The sequence below is a fragment of the Hyperolius riggenbachi genome, chromosome 1, assembly GCF_040937935.1.
Source record: "Hyperolius riggenbachi isolate aHypRig1 chromosome 1, aHypRig1.pri, whole genome shotgun sequence".
Taxonomy (NCBI): domain Eukaryota; kingdom Metazoa; phylum Chordata; class Amphibia; order Anura; family Hyperoliidae; genus Hyperolius; species Hyperolius riggenbachi.
Window position 1 is genome coordinate 606,820,650 of NC_090646.1, and position 19,766 is coordinate 606,840,415.

The 19,766-nt window shown below is 43.8% G+C and overlaps 1 protein-coding gene across 1 annotated transcript in view; it reads left to right on the forward strand.

Annotated features, from left to right (window-relative positions):
- Positions 1–19,766, forward strand: part of CWC27 (CWC27 spliceosome associated cyclophilin) — a 217,651-nt gene that overhangs the window by 39,267 nt on the left and 158,618 nt on the right. Inside the window, exons 5-8 of the mRNA XM_068249756.1 lie at positions 3,390–3,488; positions 5,942–6,045; positions 15,553–15,622; positions 16,635–16,714. Of these exons, the coding sequence (XP_068105857.1) occupies positions 3,390–3,488; positions 5,942–6,045; positions 15,553–15,622; positions 16,635–16,714 (353 nt within the window). The remainder of the gene's footprint in view (positions 1–3,389; positions 3,489–5,941; positions 6,046–15,552; positions 15,623–16,634; positions 16,715–19,766) is intronic.

The following is a 19,766-nucleotide window of genomic DNA, read 5'->3' on the forward strand; positions in this document are numbered from 1 at the left end:
CTCAAACTAAGTGGCGTAACTATAGCGACTGTGGGGGCCGTCTCCTGGCCCCTTCTGCAGAGTAGCTGAGAGGAGCAATTTAATATTTACCTTCTCCAGTGCTGCATTAGGTCTCCTCTGATGTTACAGACAGCCACATGCTCTACTCTGTGTGTATGGAGCCTTATGGTGTGGCTAATCTACTGGTACACACATTGTATAAAAATTGATTGAAAAACAATAAAAGACAGATATCCCCGTGTCAGACAACAATTGGTACCAAAGATTTATCCAAACAAAGTTATACAAAATTGACGAGTCACCGATATCACGATTCTGCCCGATCCAACAGGTGGATAAGTTCAGATGACTATTGGCCACATATCATGCAGTTGTACAGTTTGTACAATGTCGTGGAAATGTTCCGGAGCATGCATGCATATGTTGTGTGAAATGTCACTTCCGCTTACGCACGCAGTATTCCATTAACATAATCATTTGAAAAATCAGTGTGAGAATAATGCCGTTTTAACCACCCTGGCGTTCTATTAAGATCGCCAGGTCGGCTGCGGGAGGTTTTTTTTTTTAATTAAAAAAAAACTATTTCATGCAGCCAACTGAAAGTTGGCTGCATGAAAGCCCACTTGAGGGCGCTCCGGATGCGACCAAAAGTAACAAGGAATTTCAGTTGGCTGCATGAAAGCCCACTTGAGGGCGCTCCGGATGCGACCAGAAGTAACAAGGAAGGCTGCAATGAGCAGCCTTCCTTGTTTCGCTTACCTCATCGCCATGGCGACGAGCGGAGTGACGTCAGCCGACGTCCTGACGTCAGCCGCCTCCGATCCAACCCTTAGCGCTGGCCGGAACTGTTTGTTCCGGCTACGCTGGGATCCGGCGGCCGGGGGGGGCCCTCTTTCGCCGCTGCACCGCGCTGCGGTGGCGATCAGGTAGCACACGCGGCTGGCAAAGTGCCGGCTGCGTGTGCTGCTTTTTATTTCATGTAAATCGGCCCAGCAGGGCCTGAGCGGCAGCCTCCGGCGGTAATGGACGAGCTGAGCTCGTCCATAACGCCAGGAAGGTTAAACTGATTGTCATTTCTTTTTGAAGGTAAATGTCATTTGAGCGATGTGGCTCATTTGTGCGGCGACTTTAATCTAGTGTGCGTACTGACTTTAAAGAGTTACTTAAGTGAAAATTAAAAATCAGTTTAACTTACCTTGGGCTTCTTACAACCCCCTGGAGCCGTCCTGTGCCTGCGCCGGCCTTCCGAGTCACTCCATCGAGCAGCGGCATCCCACGCACAGCTGGCCGGTAGTGCATGCACGCCCCAGAGCTGTGCACACCCTGGTTGCAATCCTTCTGCCTGGAGCACTCTGCGCATGTGCAGTAGCGATAGTGGCATACTGCGCACGTGCAGAATGCTCCCGGCCATGGGAGCACAGTGAGGAGGCGCCTGCCTGGCTAGCTTTGCGGGGGTCACCCCTGCTTGCTGGAGGGACTCGGACAAACGTTGTGAGCAAAGGATGCCTCCAGGGGGTGGCAGGAAGCCCCAGGTAAGTTAAACTGATTTTTTTTTTCACTTTAGATTTCCTTTAAGCCCTCATAACGTGGAGTAGTCCACAGCATGACCATGTGATGGTGGGAGTGTGTGTATTCATTGGCTGTTGACAACTGGTCTAGTCAACAGAATTTGTGTTGCCACTCTGTATGAAGAATAGAAATGCTCTTTATACAGCCTACAGAAACATAACACTCATTCCAATGTCTAGAGATACCAGTGCATGAGGGTTTTTGATTGCTTTACCAGGAATGATTAGGCGTTTCAGCAATCATGCTTCACCTAAGTGTGCAGTGTGTACCGGGTTGTGCAGGATGGACATCTATAATCATATTGACCTATGGCTAATATCACAAAATTAGATTGCAGTGGTCTGCCAATTTGTTTTTGTACTTGATTGCATCTGCATTGTTTGGAGTTTGTATTATTTACACTGCTGCTAAATGTGTATAGTGCTCTTTATCAGATGAGTGTGGAGTTGCAGATGAGACACATTGCAATGTTCAGTACTCTTTTTGTTTATACCAATTTTAACATTTTAAGAGCCAGTTTTGTTTTATTTTTTTTAAACAATCATAAAAAACAAGAAAAATCTACATATCACAACTGGTGCCACCCAGCATACACAGCAATAAAAAGGCAGAGTTATAAAGGAAAGACACACACATTGGTAGTAGTTGTAGTATCAGTAAGGTTAGGGCTTTGCTCTTTACATCAAGTATTGGGCATTAGCATAGTTAACAAACCAGCTCTTACAAACAGCATATCTACGGCTATGAGAATGAATGAATGAATGAAAGAAAGAGTGTATAGAGTGAGAGTACAAGATACAGAGGCGCCAAAAGAATAAAAGGTAATTAAATGAACTTAAAAAACCAACTGGTTAAACAGAGGAGGCAGCGGTGGTCTTACCCCCTCCAAACAGACACAGGCAAGGACTGCGATTCAGACAGTCAACAATTTATTCGGAACTCCAAAAAACAATGCAACGCGTTTCACGGGCCATACATCCCGCTTCCTCAGGCAAAATACAGTAGGAGTCACAGCATCTGTATTATATCAGCGAGCTCGGCGCCTCTGTATCTTGTACACTACATTGAGTCCACCCTGGGTGGAGGGTTGTTACCCTATTTTCCTGTCTACAGAGAGCGACTTTTTATTCCTGAGTGGGGTCAGGATTGTTCTCCCCACCTGCCTATACAGTGGTTGCCTATTGGTAACCCTGGTTTGTGAGTATAATTTTAACTTCTCATTTATTTTGTTGTCCCCAAGACGAATTACACTATTGGGGCTCTTGGTGTCCCTCTGCTTTATGTATAGAGTGAGAGTGTGTACTAAGTGTATGTGATTTTATACATGGGCAGCGCTTGGTTTACAGGTTCCTTTCATGCATCTAAAGAGGGGGACTAGCAGAGTTCCATTTGAGTTCTATTTCCCTTCTAGCATAGTAGCACAGGTTTAAGGACCATACTAATATAAAATGTCACATTGTGCTAATCCTGTACTCCTCATGGTGAACCAGTGTGGCTCTATAAAATGAATAAGTTGGTTTGCATTCCTGCGGTTGTGGAAGTATGTTTAGCTATCAGGGACAACACATTTAGTGTATGAGTGCTGCTGCACTGTGTAGGAGCACAGAGCTTCTTCTGCATGGCTTTCTCCTGCGTGCGCGAGCAGCTTCGTGCTACTGCTCGAGCCGTGTTCTGTGTGCCTGCGCTTTTACATGAATGGGAGTGTATAAAAATTGGTGGGCTGCAGGAGGAGCTGAGAGCTAAATGAAATACCTGGTTAATCTAGTATCATATTTTTTTTTCAGCATCGGGTATATTTCATTACATTATTTTTTCTTCAGATTACAGGGGACACAATTTACAACCTCCTGAGGCTGGCTGAAGTGGACATTGGTGAGGAAGAAAGGCCAGTTAATCCACACAAGATAAAGACCAGTGAGGTAAGAAAATGGAAAACTACCTGGTATGCTTATTTCTCGGAAATGGGGCCACACACAAAGTGGGGCAACTGGAAGAATTACCAGGTACAAACTTAAAGGTAACCCTGGGACACTCCCACTAGGTCTTAAAATATACTTTTCTCTCTCTAATAGCTATTATATGGTAAGCTCAGCTATTGGTTAGCACCCATCTGCAAATAAATGTGAAGCCTGAGGGCAGAGTTCATAGTGTGAGTATACCTCTGGTTCCTACTCTATATAACAATTTCTGAGTACTCCAAATTAAAATTTCTGTGGATTTATCCGGTTCCTACTCTATATTACGATATGAGGATACATCTGGTTCCTACTCTAAATTACAATTTCTGAGAATACCTCTGGTTCCTACTCTAAATTACCATTTCTGAGGATATGTCTTGTTCCTACTCTAAATTACAATTTCTGAGGATACATCTGGTTCCTACTCTAAATTAGAATGTCTGAGGATTCCTCTGGTTCCTACTGTAAATTACAATTTCTGAGTTAACCTCTAAATTAATGGTCTGTCTAAATCAGGGGTCCCCAAACTTTTTCGGTCAAGGGCCGAGGTCAACATACTTCAGATTGCTGGGGGGCCGGAACATACATAAAATTATGTTGGAAAAATTACATTGAATCTACGTATTGTTTCTCTCCCCCCCCCCCCCCCCCCCCACATCTTGCCGGAGGAGACCTCCCAGCACCAACCATTCAGTCATGCAGCGCCCGAAGAATGTCTTTGTGCACCAGACAGTGAAGCATACCCAGAAGACAACCTGCCGTCCAGTTGGACAGCAATGTCACCTGATGAACCTGATTGGAAGCCAGCTAATTACTGCTCGCTGGCTTGTACAGTATGTGGATAGTTGGTGCCAGCACTGCTATTCTATATGTGGGCCCCTGATATTTAAAGGTCCAGCGGGCCACATCTATAAGTTATACATTTGGTGTTTGGGGGCCAGTGAAGAAGACTCAGGGGGCCGCATTTGGGCTGCAGGCCTTAGTTTGAGGACCACTGATCTAAATAATTGCCATAAACTGAATGAAGCAACATGGCAACTTACACTTGGGGACCTTGGTCACCCAGGCTGGGAATTCATTTTCAATTGCCTCTGATTCATATTTTGAAAATTTAAATAAGAATCTGTGATGATCCTATTCTAAATCAGTTCTGTGCATTTGGTACCGTAGTAGGTATGATGGACATGAGATTAATACCTTCCTTCCTAAAGTGGATCTGAATACCCCATACAAATGTATGTAATGATGCACTGGATGAGTCTTACTGAGGTTCCCTGCTGCTGATCCTCCCCTGCACTGTTTAAAGTGGATTTGAACTCTTGCACAGGACAAAAGGAAAACAGAGAGAAATCCACCCTGTATGTATTTAGAGAGTTTAGCAGGTCTAATTCCCCCTCATCTGTGACTAATCACAAGTTGTAATTTGATCTCTTCAGCTGTGTTAGCTCCTGCCACGGCAGAAAGCTAATTAGTAAGCACAGACTGTTAATCCTATGACTGCTTCCATGAAAGCAGAAAGTAGACACGCTGCAGATTTATTGCAGGATTTGTATCAGCTGTAGCAAATAAATGTTTTTCTTTAACCTCCTTAACGGTAACCCCAAGTCAGGCTCAGGCTGGAAAATTTGCAGCTCAAACAGGTAACTCCGAGCTGGATCTATGGGAGGTGAGTAATGTGCAGGGCTGCCACAGATCTATCTAGTGGTATGATTTTTAGGGTCTAAAAGCGTGTAAAAAAAATTGCAACACTTTCAAACCCTAAAATCCGGAAACAATCATACCACCAGGGAGGTTAAAGGTGATTATGCTGTTGTGCATGTTTTAGAGCAGAGAGGAAGTCAAAACTTTCAGGTCCGCTTCAACATTCTAAGGGTTTTTTTTTTGTTGCCCAATCCAGATGTATGACGTCTTCCTGTGTACACGTGCTGCAGCCTACAAGGCGGAGCCTGGCTGTTGGCCACTCCTGTTCCACCTCTGCACCAAAGTAGAGCACAGCCATGTGGTCTTGTGGGGAGGGGGCAAGAGGCTGAAAGGCTTGTAACTTCAACAGTGGGAAAAATGAAGGGGTAGAGATAGGAAGAGATGATGTGAACGGTCACTGCTGGAAACACACAATGCAATTTCCCATCCAATCGTCAGAAATTGGGCGATTATTTCCGACATGTCCGATCTGTTTCTGATTGAGAAAGGGATCGATTTTGCAAAGTTTTCATCAGAAAATCGATCAATTTATCGATCGGGAGCAGTTTGGACATGTACACACAATACAACTTCCTGTCAGATCACCTGTCAATTGTACGGGAAATTGCATCGTGTGTTCCCAGCAAAAGAATGCACTGTTGTCATTTATACTTGTCAATAGTAAATATAGATACAGGAATACATTTGCCTTGTACTCTCTTATTTCTTTGTAGGTCTTATTTAATCCATTTGATGACATCATTCCCAGAGTAACAAAGAAGCTGAAAAAGGATAAGCAGGAAGACGAGTCTCGGGAACCAAAGGTGAAGGGCACAAAGTAAGTGTATTGCATAGTCTATTTATTCACATTCACAAATAATAAAATATACAACTCGTTACATACATAATAGAATGCTTTACTCATGGATAGTATTGTTTGATGAAACTCTGTACATGTAATGACTAGAGAATTACATTGTATAGTGAACCCGTGGTTCTCAAACCTTTTTGATTGAGGGCATCCTCGATGGCCTTGACATTTTTTCAAAAATCGGCATAAACTACCGAAATGGCGTCATCACACCTCCCCCCCCCCCCCCCAGGAGCTAGTGATACGTATCAGGCAGCATCCCCTCTCCGAGTGGTCAATGACTGGTCTCCTACCCCTGCAGCAACCCCCCTTTTAAATAGTCAGTGATCCCCTATGTTTGGCAGCATTACCCCTGCCAAAAAGTCATTGACTTTCCATTAGGCAGCACCCCCTCCAAATAATCAGTGACCCCCATTAGGCGGAACCCCCCACTCCAATTAGTCAGTGAGGCAGCATTCCCCCCATTATATTGATCAATTAAAGACGACAGAGCGAGTGCACACCAATGCCTTAAAACTTTCCAACATGTATCAATACAGTGGTGCAACATCCGGATGAGAAACAGTTCTATATCATAATTTGCAGTAGAGAAAAGGATTATCCGGGAGCAACTTCACCATTCAAGTTTCCATTTAAAACTTCCACATACTTTAATGCAATTCTTCCAATAAAAAATGACAAAGGACCGTATTATGGTCTCGAGAAAGCCCTCATAGAGGGGCGAAACGATCGTCGACCAGCCTCCGCACCACCTACACTACCTCCTGTTGATAAGTATTGCTGTTGATGTCTTTTATCCTTTGTCATTTTTTATTGGAAGAATTGCAAGTATGTGGAAGTTTTAAATGGAAACTTGAATGGTGAAGTTGCTCCCGGATAATCCTTTTCTCTACTGCAAATTATTCCCCCCATTATGCAGCATTCCCCCTGAATGAACAAGACAAGGATAAAGAGTCAGTCTTGTAGAGCACATAGACATTTCCCCATATGGGGACTGTAGTTAGTAGCACCTCGTTTAATTATGCAGCATCACCTCAGCACCCACTCCAGATTGTAAGCGACTCCCGTTAGCTGGACAAACATTTCCTTACCTATCCAGGCCACGACGCACTCCACCCTCATTCCTCTGATGTCCGATTTCAACCGCGGCTGCCAAGACTAAAGGTTAACTGGCAGGTAATGCAGCCACGTAGTATTTCAATGTGCGGTTGCATTACCTGATGGCAATGCACAAAGGTTAGGGATGAAAGCTGAGGCACCCCTGGGAGGTGCTCGAGTTGCGCCAGGGTGCCGCAGGACCCAGTTTGAGAACCCCTGGTATAGTCTATCATGTTCTGCAAGAGCGTTACCTCCGACATCCAGTCTGTGAATCACCAAAAACGCCCAGAAGCAGAATCTAACACACATGTAATGAAGGATTCTAAAGCTGGCCATACACTGGTCAGTGTTTCCAACAGATAGATCCCGCTCAGACCCGAGAGGGATCTATCTGATCAAATGCCTCCACACACTGTACACAGTTTACTAATAGATTTCAGCATGGATTGATTAAAAATCTGTGCAAACTGACTGCTGGATCTCCCCATCTTTGTTCCCCTATTTCCTGGGCTGTGCAGAGTGCAGGGGCAGCAGAACGACTCTCATCTGTCCACCGGCACTTCCTCATGTGTCTTCTCTCACCACCAGGCTACAGAAGAATCCCTAGTATCCAGCACCAGTGGGGGAATCGCCTGATACATGTGCTTACTGGTTGCTTGAGCAACGGGCTAAAAAACCACAAACCTCTCCCTGCAAATACTCACCAAGCCTCCAGCGATGTCTGGCAGTCTCCCCGTACCTCTTTGCGGGCTCCTAACAACTTTTTGGTTTCCTCCATGCACGCAGGTCGGCAAGTCACATGACCTGCATTGGGTCAGGTGACATGCCAGCCTCTGTGCACTGTGCCAGAAAGCTGCTAGGAGCCTGTGGGGAGACTGCCAGACATCACTGGAGGAGCGGTAAGTATTTAAAATGCGCCCCCCCAAATGCCCCAAAAGTGTAGGTGTAGTTCCTGTTATCCCTCATGTATGCCGGTTAGTTGAGACTTCGGGTTGCCTTAATTCCAGATAACAGGAACTCTGATGTATCTCCCTGTCTCTTCGCTTCTGGGGAGCTGTGTGTACTGAGACTGAACAGTGGAGGCCAAACACTAGGAGCACCATTATGTGATGTCGGAGACATCACATCATTTTACTATATACAGATCCAGTGGAGACATCACATCATTTTACTATATACAGATCCAGTGGAGGTGAATTTATTGGAGCCAGTGCACAGTGTGTATTTTGCATAATAACTAGGAGCACCATGGCACGTACCTACCCTTCATGACCACTAGAGGCCTCTAGAGTTTGGCCTCTAGCATTTGTGACGTGATACTGGTTCCCCGGGAGTGAAGAGACAGGAAGAAGCCCCAGCAGAGGAGAGAATGCACTGGAAGAAGTGCAGGCAGTCAGGTGAGAGATGCTCTGCTGCTGCCTTGGTCTTCATGAAAGCAAACCCCACTAACTGTGCTCTCCTGACCCACTGATGATTGAGCAAAATCTTCCATCCAGTGTGATCGACCAAATCTAGCTCTGGTTTGCACCTAACAAACAGGCCTAGAAAAATATCCTGTGTTTGTTGAAGTGGCCATACACTGGTCGATTCAATTATTTGAGCAAATCTGCTATAAATAGATGCAAGTAATGATTCCTGATTGCTTTACTGTCAAAATCAATTGGAAGTCATTTAATGCATCTATTTCTAGCAGATGTGATCAAATAATTGAATTGGTGAGATATCTATTAAAGCGGATCCGAGATGAAAAACTAACTATAACAAGTAACTTGTCTATATATCTTATCTAAAGTTTAGATAGTTTACACAGCAAATCTAGCTGCAAACAGCTTCAACAGTTAGGTTTATTTATTCCTGTGATACGAGAGTAGCCATGTTCTGTTTGTCACATTACACATAGGCAAGCTGCAACTGCATCTCCAGCACTCAGCTTTCAGAGGCAGAGGGAGGAGGAGAGGGGATCTCTGGGCAAGTAACCTCCTCATCCTGCCCAGACTGAGCTCTCATAAGCCCTTGCTACATGGAGTGCCAAGGCACTTTGAGCTGTGGGCGTGGCTTGTTTAGTTTATAGGGAATTAGAGTATTAAAACAAAAACAAAAAAGTATTTGGCTTGAGGAATGCCCTATAAACAATATGAAAGGAACACAATTATGCAATGAGTAAAAGTTTATCTTGGATCCACTTTAAGGCCCCTTGCTCGCTGCGTAGCTCCGTGGTACGCTTCCCCGATATAAGGGCCATGCAAGTCTATTACACAGTTGATGCAGTGTGCCGGAAGTATCCAAATCGCCGTAATGCTGAAGCAAAGGCTGCAGTGCAAAACTGCATGATTCATGCCTACCGTTTGGATTATGCTGCAATTCAAGTCAATGGCCGATGCAACAGGTGTGCATGACGGAAGGGACACAGCCCGCATCTGCAGACCTGCCCAGCAGGAAGTACGTCACTAGCCGGGGGTGGGCCTATGCATATAACCCTGTCACCGCACAGTGGCACAGGGTTATATGAAGCCTAAATTCATCATAAACCTCATGTGTGCAACCAGCCAAAAGAAAACCTACCAGTGTATGACCCACCTTAACAAACACAAGATATTTTTCGAGGCCTGTTTGTTAGGTGCAAACCAGAGCTAAATTCTCTGAACATGGAGACAGGGAGAAGCAAGTGCTAGGAACATATTATCTTGTAAACAAAACGTAGATGCCATATATATGTGAGGATAAGCCCCCTCCGCGCATACTCTTAATCAACAACAAATAGGTCTTAATCAAAAACAAAAAGACCTGTTCACATCCCTATTTCTTGTAGTGGAGCTCAGAGCAGTGTGGCCCCATTCAGTGTGATTAAATGCACTCGTCACTCGTCTCAAAAAAACCCATCTAGACGCATTCTTTTTCTATGGCACTGAAACGTTTGGGGTTTAGTGAGGAAGTACAGGCTGCACTGAAGTTTTAGTCTACACAAGAAGCAGAAGCGTGACATGATCATTTGATCTGTGTAGGTCTTCTCCTAGGACCAAGTTTTGGGCCAACCTCAATGTCTAGTGGCCACCTCCCTCCCTTCTCCCTCCCCTGTACAGTTCTCTGATGTCTAGAGGCCCCCCTCCCTCCCATATACAATTCCCTGGTTTCTAGTGACCCCATACAGTTCCCTGCTGTCTAGTGCTTTCCCCCTCCCTCCCACACATGGCTTCCCTGGTGATCTAGGTTTAGCTTTCAATATAGCTTCCCTGGTGGTCCGGAGGGGGCCAAACATAATGCAAAATATGGAAACTCCTTGCAGGCCAAATTTGATAGCTTTGCGCTCCAAATCGGGCCAGAATTTTGACATGCATGTCCTAGTAGGATCTGTGTCGAACTTCTAATACTTTCTGTTGCAACATTTATTTTTATATGTATTTTTTTATGGTCAGTCATGTGACCCAGGGACATTTTGGGATTTCTAGAGTCTGGTTATGTTTAAATATTACACCACAGAAGACAGTTTATTAAAAAGAAATGCCAACAATATCAACTGCAGTTAGTGTGCATGTTACTGATAAGCTAGTCTATTAACCCTTTCAATAACTTTGTACCAGTAGATCATAATGTTTAGAAATTCTTGTGGTGTGGCTGATCTGTTGGGAGTTTTAACCACTTTACCACCACAGGTGCGTATATATACGCTCCTTTTAACACCCTTTGCCCACCAGGAGCATAGATATACGCACCTACCGCCGCTGTCCGCGCTCCTGCTCGCTCGTGCGCGCGTTCCCGCGCTCGTGCACGCCGCCGGCCACTCGACCGGAGATCAATGAACGGGAAAAAACGTTCCCGTTTGTTGATCTCAGCCCCCCAGCAATGATCGGCTGCTTCTATGAGAAGCAGTGCGATCACTGTGACAAAAAAAAAAAGTTTCCCAGCCTCGTTGCACTTCCTGTAAGCGTACTTCCGACGCTTACAGGACGCATTTACAAAAAATTACTGTGGCCATCTTGTGGCCAAATAGTAAAACTACATCCAAAATATTTTTCATATACAAATACATACTTTTACACTATAAATTAACTCATTACCTCCCACACTCCCCAATTTATTTATTTTTTGTTATAAAAAGAAAAAAAAATTACAATAAAAAAAAACATAAATAGTTACCTTAGGGGCTGAACTCTTTATTTATGTCAAGAGGGTATAACACTGTCACTTTATAAACTATGGGCTTGTAATTAGGGATGGACGCAAAACTGAAAAAAATGCACCTTTATTTCCAAATAAAATATTGGTGCCAAACATTGTGATTGGGACATAATTTAAACGGTGTAATAACCGGGACGAATGGGCAAATACATTTCATGGATTTTAATTACCGTAGCATGCATTATTTAAAAACTATAATGGCCGAAAACTGAAAAAATGTTTTTTTCCCCACATTTTTTCCTATTTTCCCATTAAAACACATTTAGAATAAAATAATTCTTGGCATAATGTCCCACCTAAAGAAAGCCTAATTGGTGGCGAAAAAAACAAGATATAGTTCACTTCATTGCGATAAGTAATAAAGTTATAGACGAATGACTGGAAGGAGCGCTGAAAGGTGAAAATTGCTCTGGTGCTCAAGGGGTAAAACCCCTCAGTTGTGAAGTGGTTAACTGTAGCTCCATTTTAAGAAATATGCTTTTTAACATTTACAAATATATTCACGGTCCACTTTAAAGGGATACTGTAGGGGGGTCGGGGGAAAATGAGCTGAACTTACCCGGGGCTTCTAATGGTCCCCCGCAGACATCCTGTGTTGGCGCAGCCACTCACCGATGCTCCGGCCCCTCCTCCAGTTCACTTCTGGAATTTCTGACTTTAAAGTCAGAAAACCACTGCGCCTGCACGGCCGTGTCCTCGCTCCCGCTGATGTCACCAGGAGTGTGCTGCGCAGACACAGACCATACTGGGCCTGCGCTGTGCGCTCTTGATGACATCAGCGGGATCGAGGACACGGCAACGCAGGCGCAGTGGTTTTCAGACTTTAAAGTCTGAAATTCCAGAAGTGAACCAGAGGCGGGGCCGGAGCATCGGTGAGTGGCTGCGCCAGCACAGGATGTCTGCGGGGGACCGTTAGAAGCCCCGAGTAAGTTCAACTCATTTTCCCCCAACCCCCCTACAGTATCCCTTTAAATTGCTATAACCCGTAATGATTACTAGTCCCCTGTTAACGAACAAGATAGGGACTGTAGGTTCGTTCTTAACCTGAATCTGTTCTTAAGTCGGAACACTGTGCTATCTTTGTCCCCTGTAGCTCCTCCGTGCCCCCTTGCGTCTCCAGTGTCCCCCTGTGTGTCACCTCTGCCTTCTGTGCCTGCTTATACAAGTTTAAAAGCCATTTTTTTTTTTTAAGTTTTGAAAAACGATTTTTTCAAACACTACAAGTCCAATTAGAAAAAAGAAATATTTTGGCTTGTTTCCAAGGAAACGATGAATCCATGCCGTTCGTATCGGCGGGTCGTTCGTAAGTCGGGCGTTCGTAAGTCGGGGACTACTTGTGCTATGTTGTCTTGTTCAGAGCATCAACCAAGCACAGAGCTGACACAAGTATGTAATTGGCTATTACCCAGAATGCCCTAGTCTTTTTGATAAAAGCCATGTTTACAGTCCATTTATGCTTGGCTAAATAACAGAATGCAATCAGCTTCCCCATTAATTTTGATCCATAATACATTCCACCCTCTTTAATAGTCAGCCAACAATTGCTGTTTGTTTCATGAGTGACTTTAGTGTTCTGTCGCGTTGGATTGCACGGTGCAATCACAGAAAGACACAGACTTTCATTAACAGCACGGAACTCGCGATCCCAGGATCGGATTTAATTACCCGACAACCCAGCAGCATGTGATTAAAAAAAAAGAAAAGAATTACAAATTCCCTATTTACAACAGCCATTTCTCATGGTTATTATAATAGATCTATAATTCTAGTTATAACTGCCTTTTATATCAACTTGGGAACTTGTAATCTGTTTTTATATATGCAATTTTATGCAGTCTGTCAGAAAAGATTATTTGGGTAGTAATTTAAAAGTCTTATTAATTTTGTCTAGAGTAATTGAAAGTAGTCTTTCTGCATGGGTCTTCTCGGGTCTACAAATCAACCTGCATCTAATGCAGGCTGTACAGTGATAAAAATACAGAATACCTGGATATGCTGGATTAAAAATAATTTTAAAAAAGCATCTCAAAGCTCAAAGCAGATCTGAGATGAAAAACTAATTATAACAAATAAATTGTCTATACCAGCTGTGCCCAACCTAAGGCCCGTGGGCCATTTGCGGCCCACGAAGCCAACTTTTGTGGCCCGCGGAAGTGTCCTGAGGAGGAGTATCGGGGACTGTGTCATACTATGTCATAGGTTTACACAGTAGTCACGTTCTCCGCAGTAGCGCTGTGATAGTAAGAGACCCTCGTCCATTGGTTGCTGCAGGAACCACCCTACAATAGGAATCAGCCTTATTCTTATTGGAGGGAGGTTCCTGCAGCAACCATTGGGCAAGAGTCTAACTATCACAGCAGCACGGTGGCGCAGTGGTTAGCTCTCTCGCCTTGCAGCGCTGGGTCCCTGGTTCAAATCCCAGCCAGGGCACTATCTGCAAAGAGTTTGTATGTTCTCTCTGTGTCTGCGTGAGTTTCCCCCGGGCACTCGGTTTCCTCCCACATTCCAAAAACATACGGATAAGTTAATTGGCTCCCCCTAAAAATTGGCCCTAGACTACAGTACTTACACTACATAATATAGACATATGGCAATGGTAGGGATTAGATTGTGAGCTCCTTTGAGGGACAGTTAGTGACAAGATATATATATATATATATATATATATATATATATATATATATATATATATACACTGTACAGCGCTGCGTAATATGTCGGCGCTATATAAATACTAAATAATAATAACAATAATAATCACAGTGCTACTGCAAAGAACCCAAGAAACCTATAACGCAATCCCCGATCCTCCTCCTTAGCAAGAATTCTTGCTTTGGCTCTCCTTACGTGCTCCAGCTCTCCTTTCCCAGATGATTTGCCACTGCTCCGCCTCTCATCTCAGGGGACAGTGCGACATCACACCCTACCAGCCGGTCAAGCTGAAAAAAAACTTTGCTTCACACTGACCTTCACCCGCGCGGCTAGGCCTAGTAGGCCTCAACTACCCTCAGCTCACACAGCATTTGTGCTGGGCGGCGGGGGGGGGGGGGGGGGGGACCTGGGGGGGGTTAATAACCCAGAAAGCCTCTGCACACACACCCAGGTAACCCAGAAAATGGGCATCAAACGGTGAGTACAACAGTTCTTGGTTTGCCATTTTTTTCTTTCCTTTTCCAACACCATGTTAACTGTTACTAGAAAATTGTTAAAGCGTTATATTTCAATTTTGTATGTATGTGTTCCGGTCCGCAAAATTTATCTTAATATAAAGTGCGGCCCTCGGGCAAAAAAAGGTTGGGCACCACTGGTCTATACATCTTATCTAAAGTTTAGATAGTTTACACAGCAAATCTAGCTGCAAACAGCTTCAATAGTTTGATTATTTATTCCTGTGATACAATGAGGGCAGCCATGTTCTGTTTGTCACAGGCTGAGGGCTGGAGATGCTATCAGCTTGCCTGTGTGTAATGTGACAAATTCACTCCCCTTTCCTCCTCCTCCCTCCTCCTCTCTGCCTCTGAAATCTCTGGCTAGTAACCTCCTCCTGCCCAGACTGAGCTCCCATAATCCCTTGCTACAGTACCAAGGCACTCTAAAAAGCTGTGGGCGAGGCTTGTTTAGTTTATAGGGAATTAGAGTATTAAAACAAAAAAAAAGTATTTGGCTTGAGGAATGCCCTATAAACTATATGAAAGGAACACAATTATGCAAAGTTTATCTCGGATCCACTTTAATGTAAGGAAGTTCATATGCAGGTTTGCACTGCCCCATAGGGTTTCATTTAAAATCACCCCCAGGTGTCTCTATGGCGAGGATCGGGACTGCGCATGACGTCATGTCCTATCGTCGCCATAGCGACGACCGAAGCTGAATGAAGACATTTTGGCTCTCACGGGATCCCAGAGCGGTAAATATAGCCGGCAATGATCGGGGGCGGGACACAGCACCGGGGCAATCAGGGGACACATGTAGCTAGCCTAGTACTCGCTACATGATTTAAAACAAGTTTTTAAAAAAAAAAAAAAAATAGCCGTCCCGCGGACGAAAGTCCACAACAATTGAACGCCAGGGAGGTTAATTAATGTATTTACGGTCTTGAATGGTGTCGGTGAAAACGATGTGATTTGGTAAGCAGAAAACTTTAACACCATTTTCTTGTCTTTATAACTTATTTGATTCTTTATATATTTTTCTGTACAGAAACTTCAATTTACTCTCATTTGGTGAAGAAGCTGAGGAGGAAGAGGAGGAGGTGAATAAAGTCAGCGAGGTAATCGCTCATTTATTAAAATCACCACCTCTCTAAAGCAGAGAGATCCCCTTTACTGAGATCCCCTGCATGCAGTGGTGTAGCAATAGTGGATGCAGAGGAAGAAACCACACCATCGCACCTGCACCAGAGGAGCCCAGTAGGAGCCGCTTTATTAGCTCTTTATAAGTACTTAGCTGATAATGATCATCTCTATATGTGCTTTGATTACCGTATTTTTCAGACTATAAGATGCACCCAGGTTTAGAGGACAAATCCAGGGGAAAAAATATATACTAAACCTGGTGCATCCATAGTAAAGGGGCATCTTGTGGATTATGCCCCCTTTGTACCTTATGCCCTCTTGTACCTCTTGTGTTTCCCTCTGTCCTCCTCTGTCCCCTTGTGTCCTCATGTGTTCCCCTTATGTCATCCTCTATGCCCCTTTGTGCCCCCCTGTGTCATCTGTTTGTCCCCCCATGTCCCCTTCTGCATGGGCACTGTACAGGGAGTCCCCAGCATTGCGGCGGGTCAGAGGTTTGTGTTGGAAGACTATTCTCCTTCTCAGCCTACACCTCTCTGATGCTGCAGCTGCCCTTGGCAGGCTTTGGTGCGTCATATGAATAGTTATATATAGAGTTCTTGAGGGGGCCCAATGTAACACTTGCACTGGGGCCCAGAGCTCCTAAGCTATGATACTGCCTCCATGCATTATTATCTGCAAATGTTTATCTCTCACAGTCTCTCTGATGACAGCACTGACTTCACATTGCCATTTCTTGCCATAAACACTTTGTTTGCAAATCACGTTGAACAGTATTTCTCAAAACACAAGGTGTCCGCCTGTGTTATGTTAGACATTGATTTGGAAAATAAAGTTGTAATAAAAAGCGTTCACAAAGTTTCAAATAAAACATCCATTCATAAAACTGATTTAATTTTCCTATGCCTAAGCCCAGTAGTCTACAGCCTGACCTGCATGAGCTCATTGTCATTAAGACAATAAATATTGGGTGTCTTTTATTTTTTGCAGACTTTAAAGGGAAAGAGTAAAAGCAGCCACGATCTTCTGAAGGATGATCCACGACTAAGTGCCATTCCAGTTGTTGAAAAGTAAGATTACAAAATATATCAGCATTAACTTACTTTAGAGGTTGGAATAGGAAGGGTTACAGAAAAAGAGAGCACCCTCTCCTAGTTTGCAAAGGTTGGGAGGGGCCACCCACATACTGTCTTAAAGGACAACTGTAGTGAGAAGAATATGGAGGCTGCCATATTTATTTCCTTTCAAACGCTACCAGTAGCCTGGCAGCCCTACTGATCTATTTGGCTGCAGTAGTGTCTGAATAACACCATAATAATGTGGTTAATCTTGTCTAATCTAGTGATAATGTCAAAAAACCTAATCTGCTGGGTGCTTGTTCAGGGTCTATAGCTAAAGGTATTAAGAGACGGGATCAGCAGGACAGCCAGGCAACTGGAATTGCTTAAAGAGAATCTGTACTCTAAAATTTTTACAGCAAAAAGCATACCATTCTATTCATTATGTTCTCCTGGGCCCCTCTGTGCTGTTTCTGCCACTCCCTGCTGCAATCCTGGCTTGTAATTAACAGTTTTAGGCAGTGTTTACAAACAAACTAATCAGCTTGTGATAGGCTCACATAAGCAGAGTGTGTGAGTCATACAGAGCCTGCAGGGGGCCTGCAGAGGGTGTGTATCGCTTCTTTCCAATCACAAGCAGCCCTGCACATTCCACACATTCAAGCCTTAGCCCGACAGAGCCGACAGAAGGAAACAGATTAGATCATATAACAGAGATAACACAGCCACTGTGCAATTAGGAAAGGCTGCAGTAAGCCAGAGCACATTAGAACAGGCAAAGGAACTTATAGGATAGAAGAACTAAGGCTGAAAATGTTGTTACAGAGTCTCTTTAAAGAGACACTGAAGCGAAAAAAAATGATATAATGAATTGTTTGTGTGGTACTGATAATTACTAGAATATTAGAAGCAAAGAAAATATTCTCATATTTTTATTTTCAGTTATATAGTGTTTTTATAACAATGCATCATTCTCTAATATTTGCAGTTTACACACTACTCATCATTCTAAATGATTTTTACAGAGCAGGCTGTGAACTTTTGACCTGTCCTGTGCAGAAGAAAAAACAATATAGTGACTGACAGTTGAGATAACCAGCTTTCAAAACACAGAGCTCTCTGTGACTTTGTAAGTCGTGGTGCTCAATGACTTATTTGCATAGATAACAACTGGAGTTTCTTAACTCTTCCTGTACTGGAAACAATATTAGACTTATGTCCCTGCTCCTAATGTTCTATTTCTTAGCTGTACTACACATACAAATCATTATATCATACTTTTTTTCCCGCTTCAGTGTCTCTTTAAAAGGAAATAAATATAGCAGCCTCCATATCCTTCTCGCTTCAGTTGTCCTTTAAATCACACCTGAACTGAGAGGTATATATACAGGGGCGTAACTACAGGGGAGCAGCCCCTGCAACTGCAGGAGGGCCCAGAGCTGTAAGGAGTCCCTAACTACTACTTCATTCCCTCCAATAAAGGGCACCGCCCTCCAGATCAGGTGTTTTTATGGCTACACATGTTATGGGCATGCAGATTATGATGGCCACGCTTGTTTTATGACCCTTGCAAGATGGGTCCCCAGACCGCGAAGGTCACCAAGCGTAGGCAAGGAAAGGAGCATGAACATTGGGGGACCCTTCAAGGTGTTGCTGGGGGACCCCATGCTTTGTAGTTACGCCACTGGATATATAGATGCCTTAATAAATCAGGGCCAATGTGGCCATCATGTATACTTATTGCTGTTGGATAAGCAAAGCTCTTTTACCAGTTACCAGCATGCTGAGTCCAGAGAGGAGCGGCAGGGGATAGGATGACCATAGCGAGTAAGATAATCTCAGTAGCACAGGAAACACATGTGCACGAGATGGTGTGCGAGGAGAGGTAGGACTGCACATCCAGGAAACAGGACTGCAACACACCGCATAGCAGTGCTTTGCAGCGCACAATGCCAAGCATCAGTAAGTGGTGTGCATTATTACCTGGTGTGAGTGAAATGTTTGAGTCTAGGTACACAGTAGGAAATTGCGTTAATTCCAATATATGTATTTGACACACTTAACATCAAAGAAAACAAACCATATATGTCCACAATTGTGGAATAAAGTGCTAACTTAGTGCAAAACCATTCAAATAAATTAAGAGCATAATGCATGTAGATGGATGCTAGAAATAAACAGCAGTGCAGCAGCCCACAGATAGAGTGCAAAAAGAAGTAGGGATACTCAGCCCAGAGTCTGGTGAATATCAGGCAACAGAGCTGCAAAGAAGACTGTCTCTCCTCTCCCTGATAAAGCAGGGCCACGCCCGCGGAACTAGTGGGGTTTGTTAGAGGGGATCTTCCGTCTCTCCTTGCCGCTCTGTTGCCCCATATTCACCAGACTCTGGGCTGAGTATACCTTCTTCTTTTTGCACTCTATCTGTGGGCTGCTGCACTGCTGTTTATTTCTAGCATCCATCTACATGCATTATGCTCTTAAAGGGGAACTGAAGAGAGGTATATGGAGTCTGCCATGTTTATTTCCTTTTAAGCAATACCAGTTGCCTGGCATACCTGCTGATCCTCTTCCTCTAATACTATTAGCCATAGCCCCTGAACAAGCATGCAGCAAATCAGGTGTTTCAGACTTTAAAGTCAGATCTGACAAGACTAGCTGCATGCTTGTTTCTGGTGTTATTCAGAAACTACTGCAGAGAAATAGACCAGCAGGGCTGCCAGGGAACTGGTATTGATTAAAGGAAATAAATATGGCAGCCTCCGTATACCTCTTACTTCAGTTCCCCTTTAATTTATGTGGTTTTGCACTAAGTTAGCACTTTATTCCACAAATGTGGACGTATATGGTTTATGTTTTCTTTTGATATGTCACATACATATGGTGGAATTTAAAAAGAATAGAAGAATTTCATAAATTGGCCATAGACACCGTATCATCCTAGTTATGACTAAACAGAAAGGAAAAGCACCATCCTAAGAATCACATTTATTGTATAGGAGGGAATGTGCTAATAGGGTAATGTTATTAATTAATATATTCATGGATACCGCTGCTATCACCATGT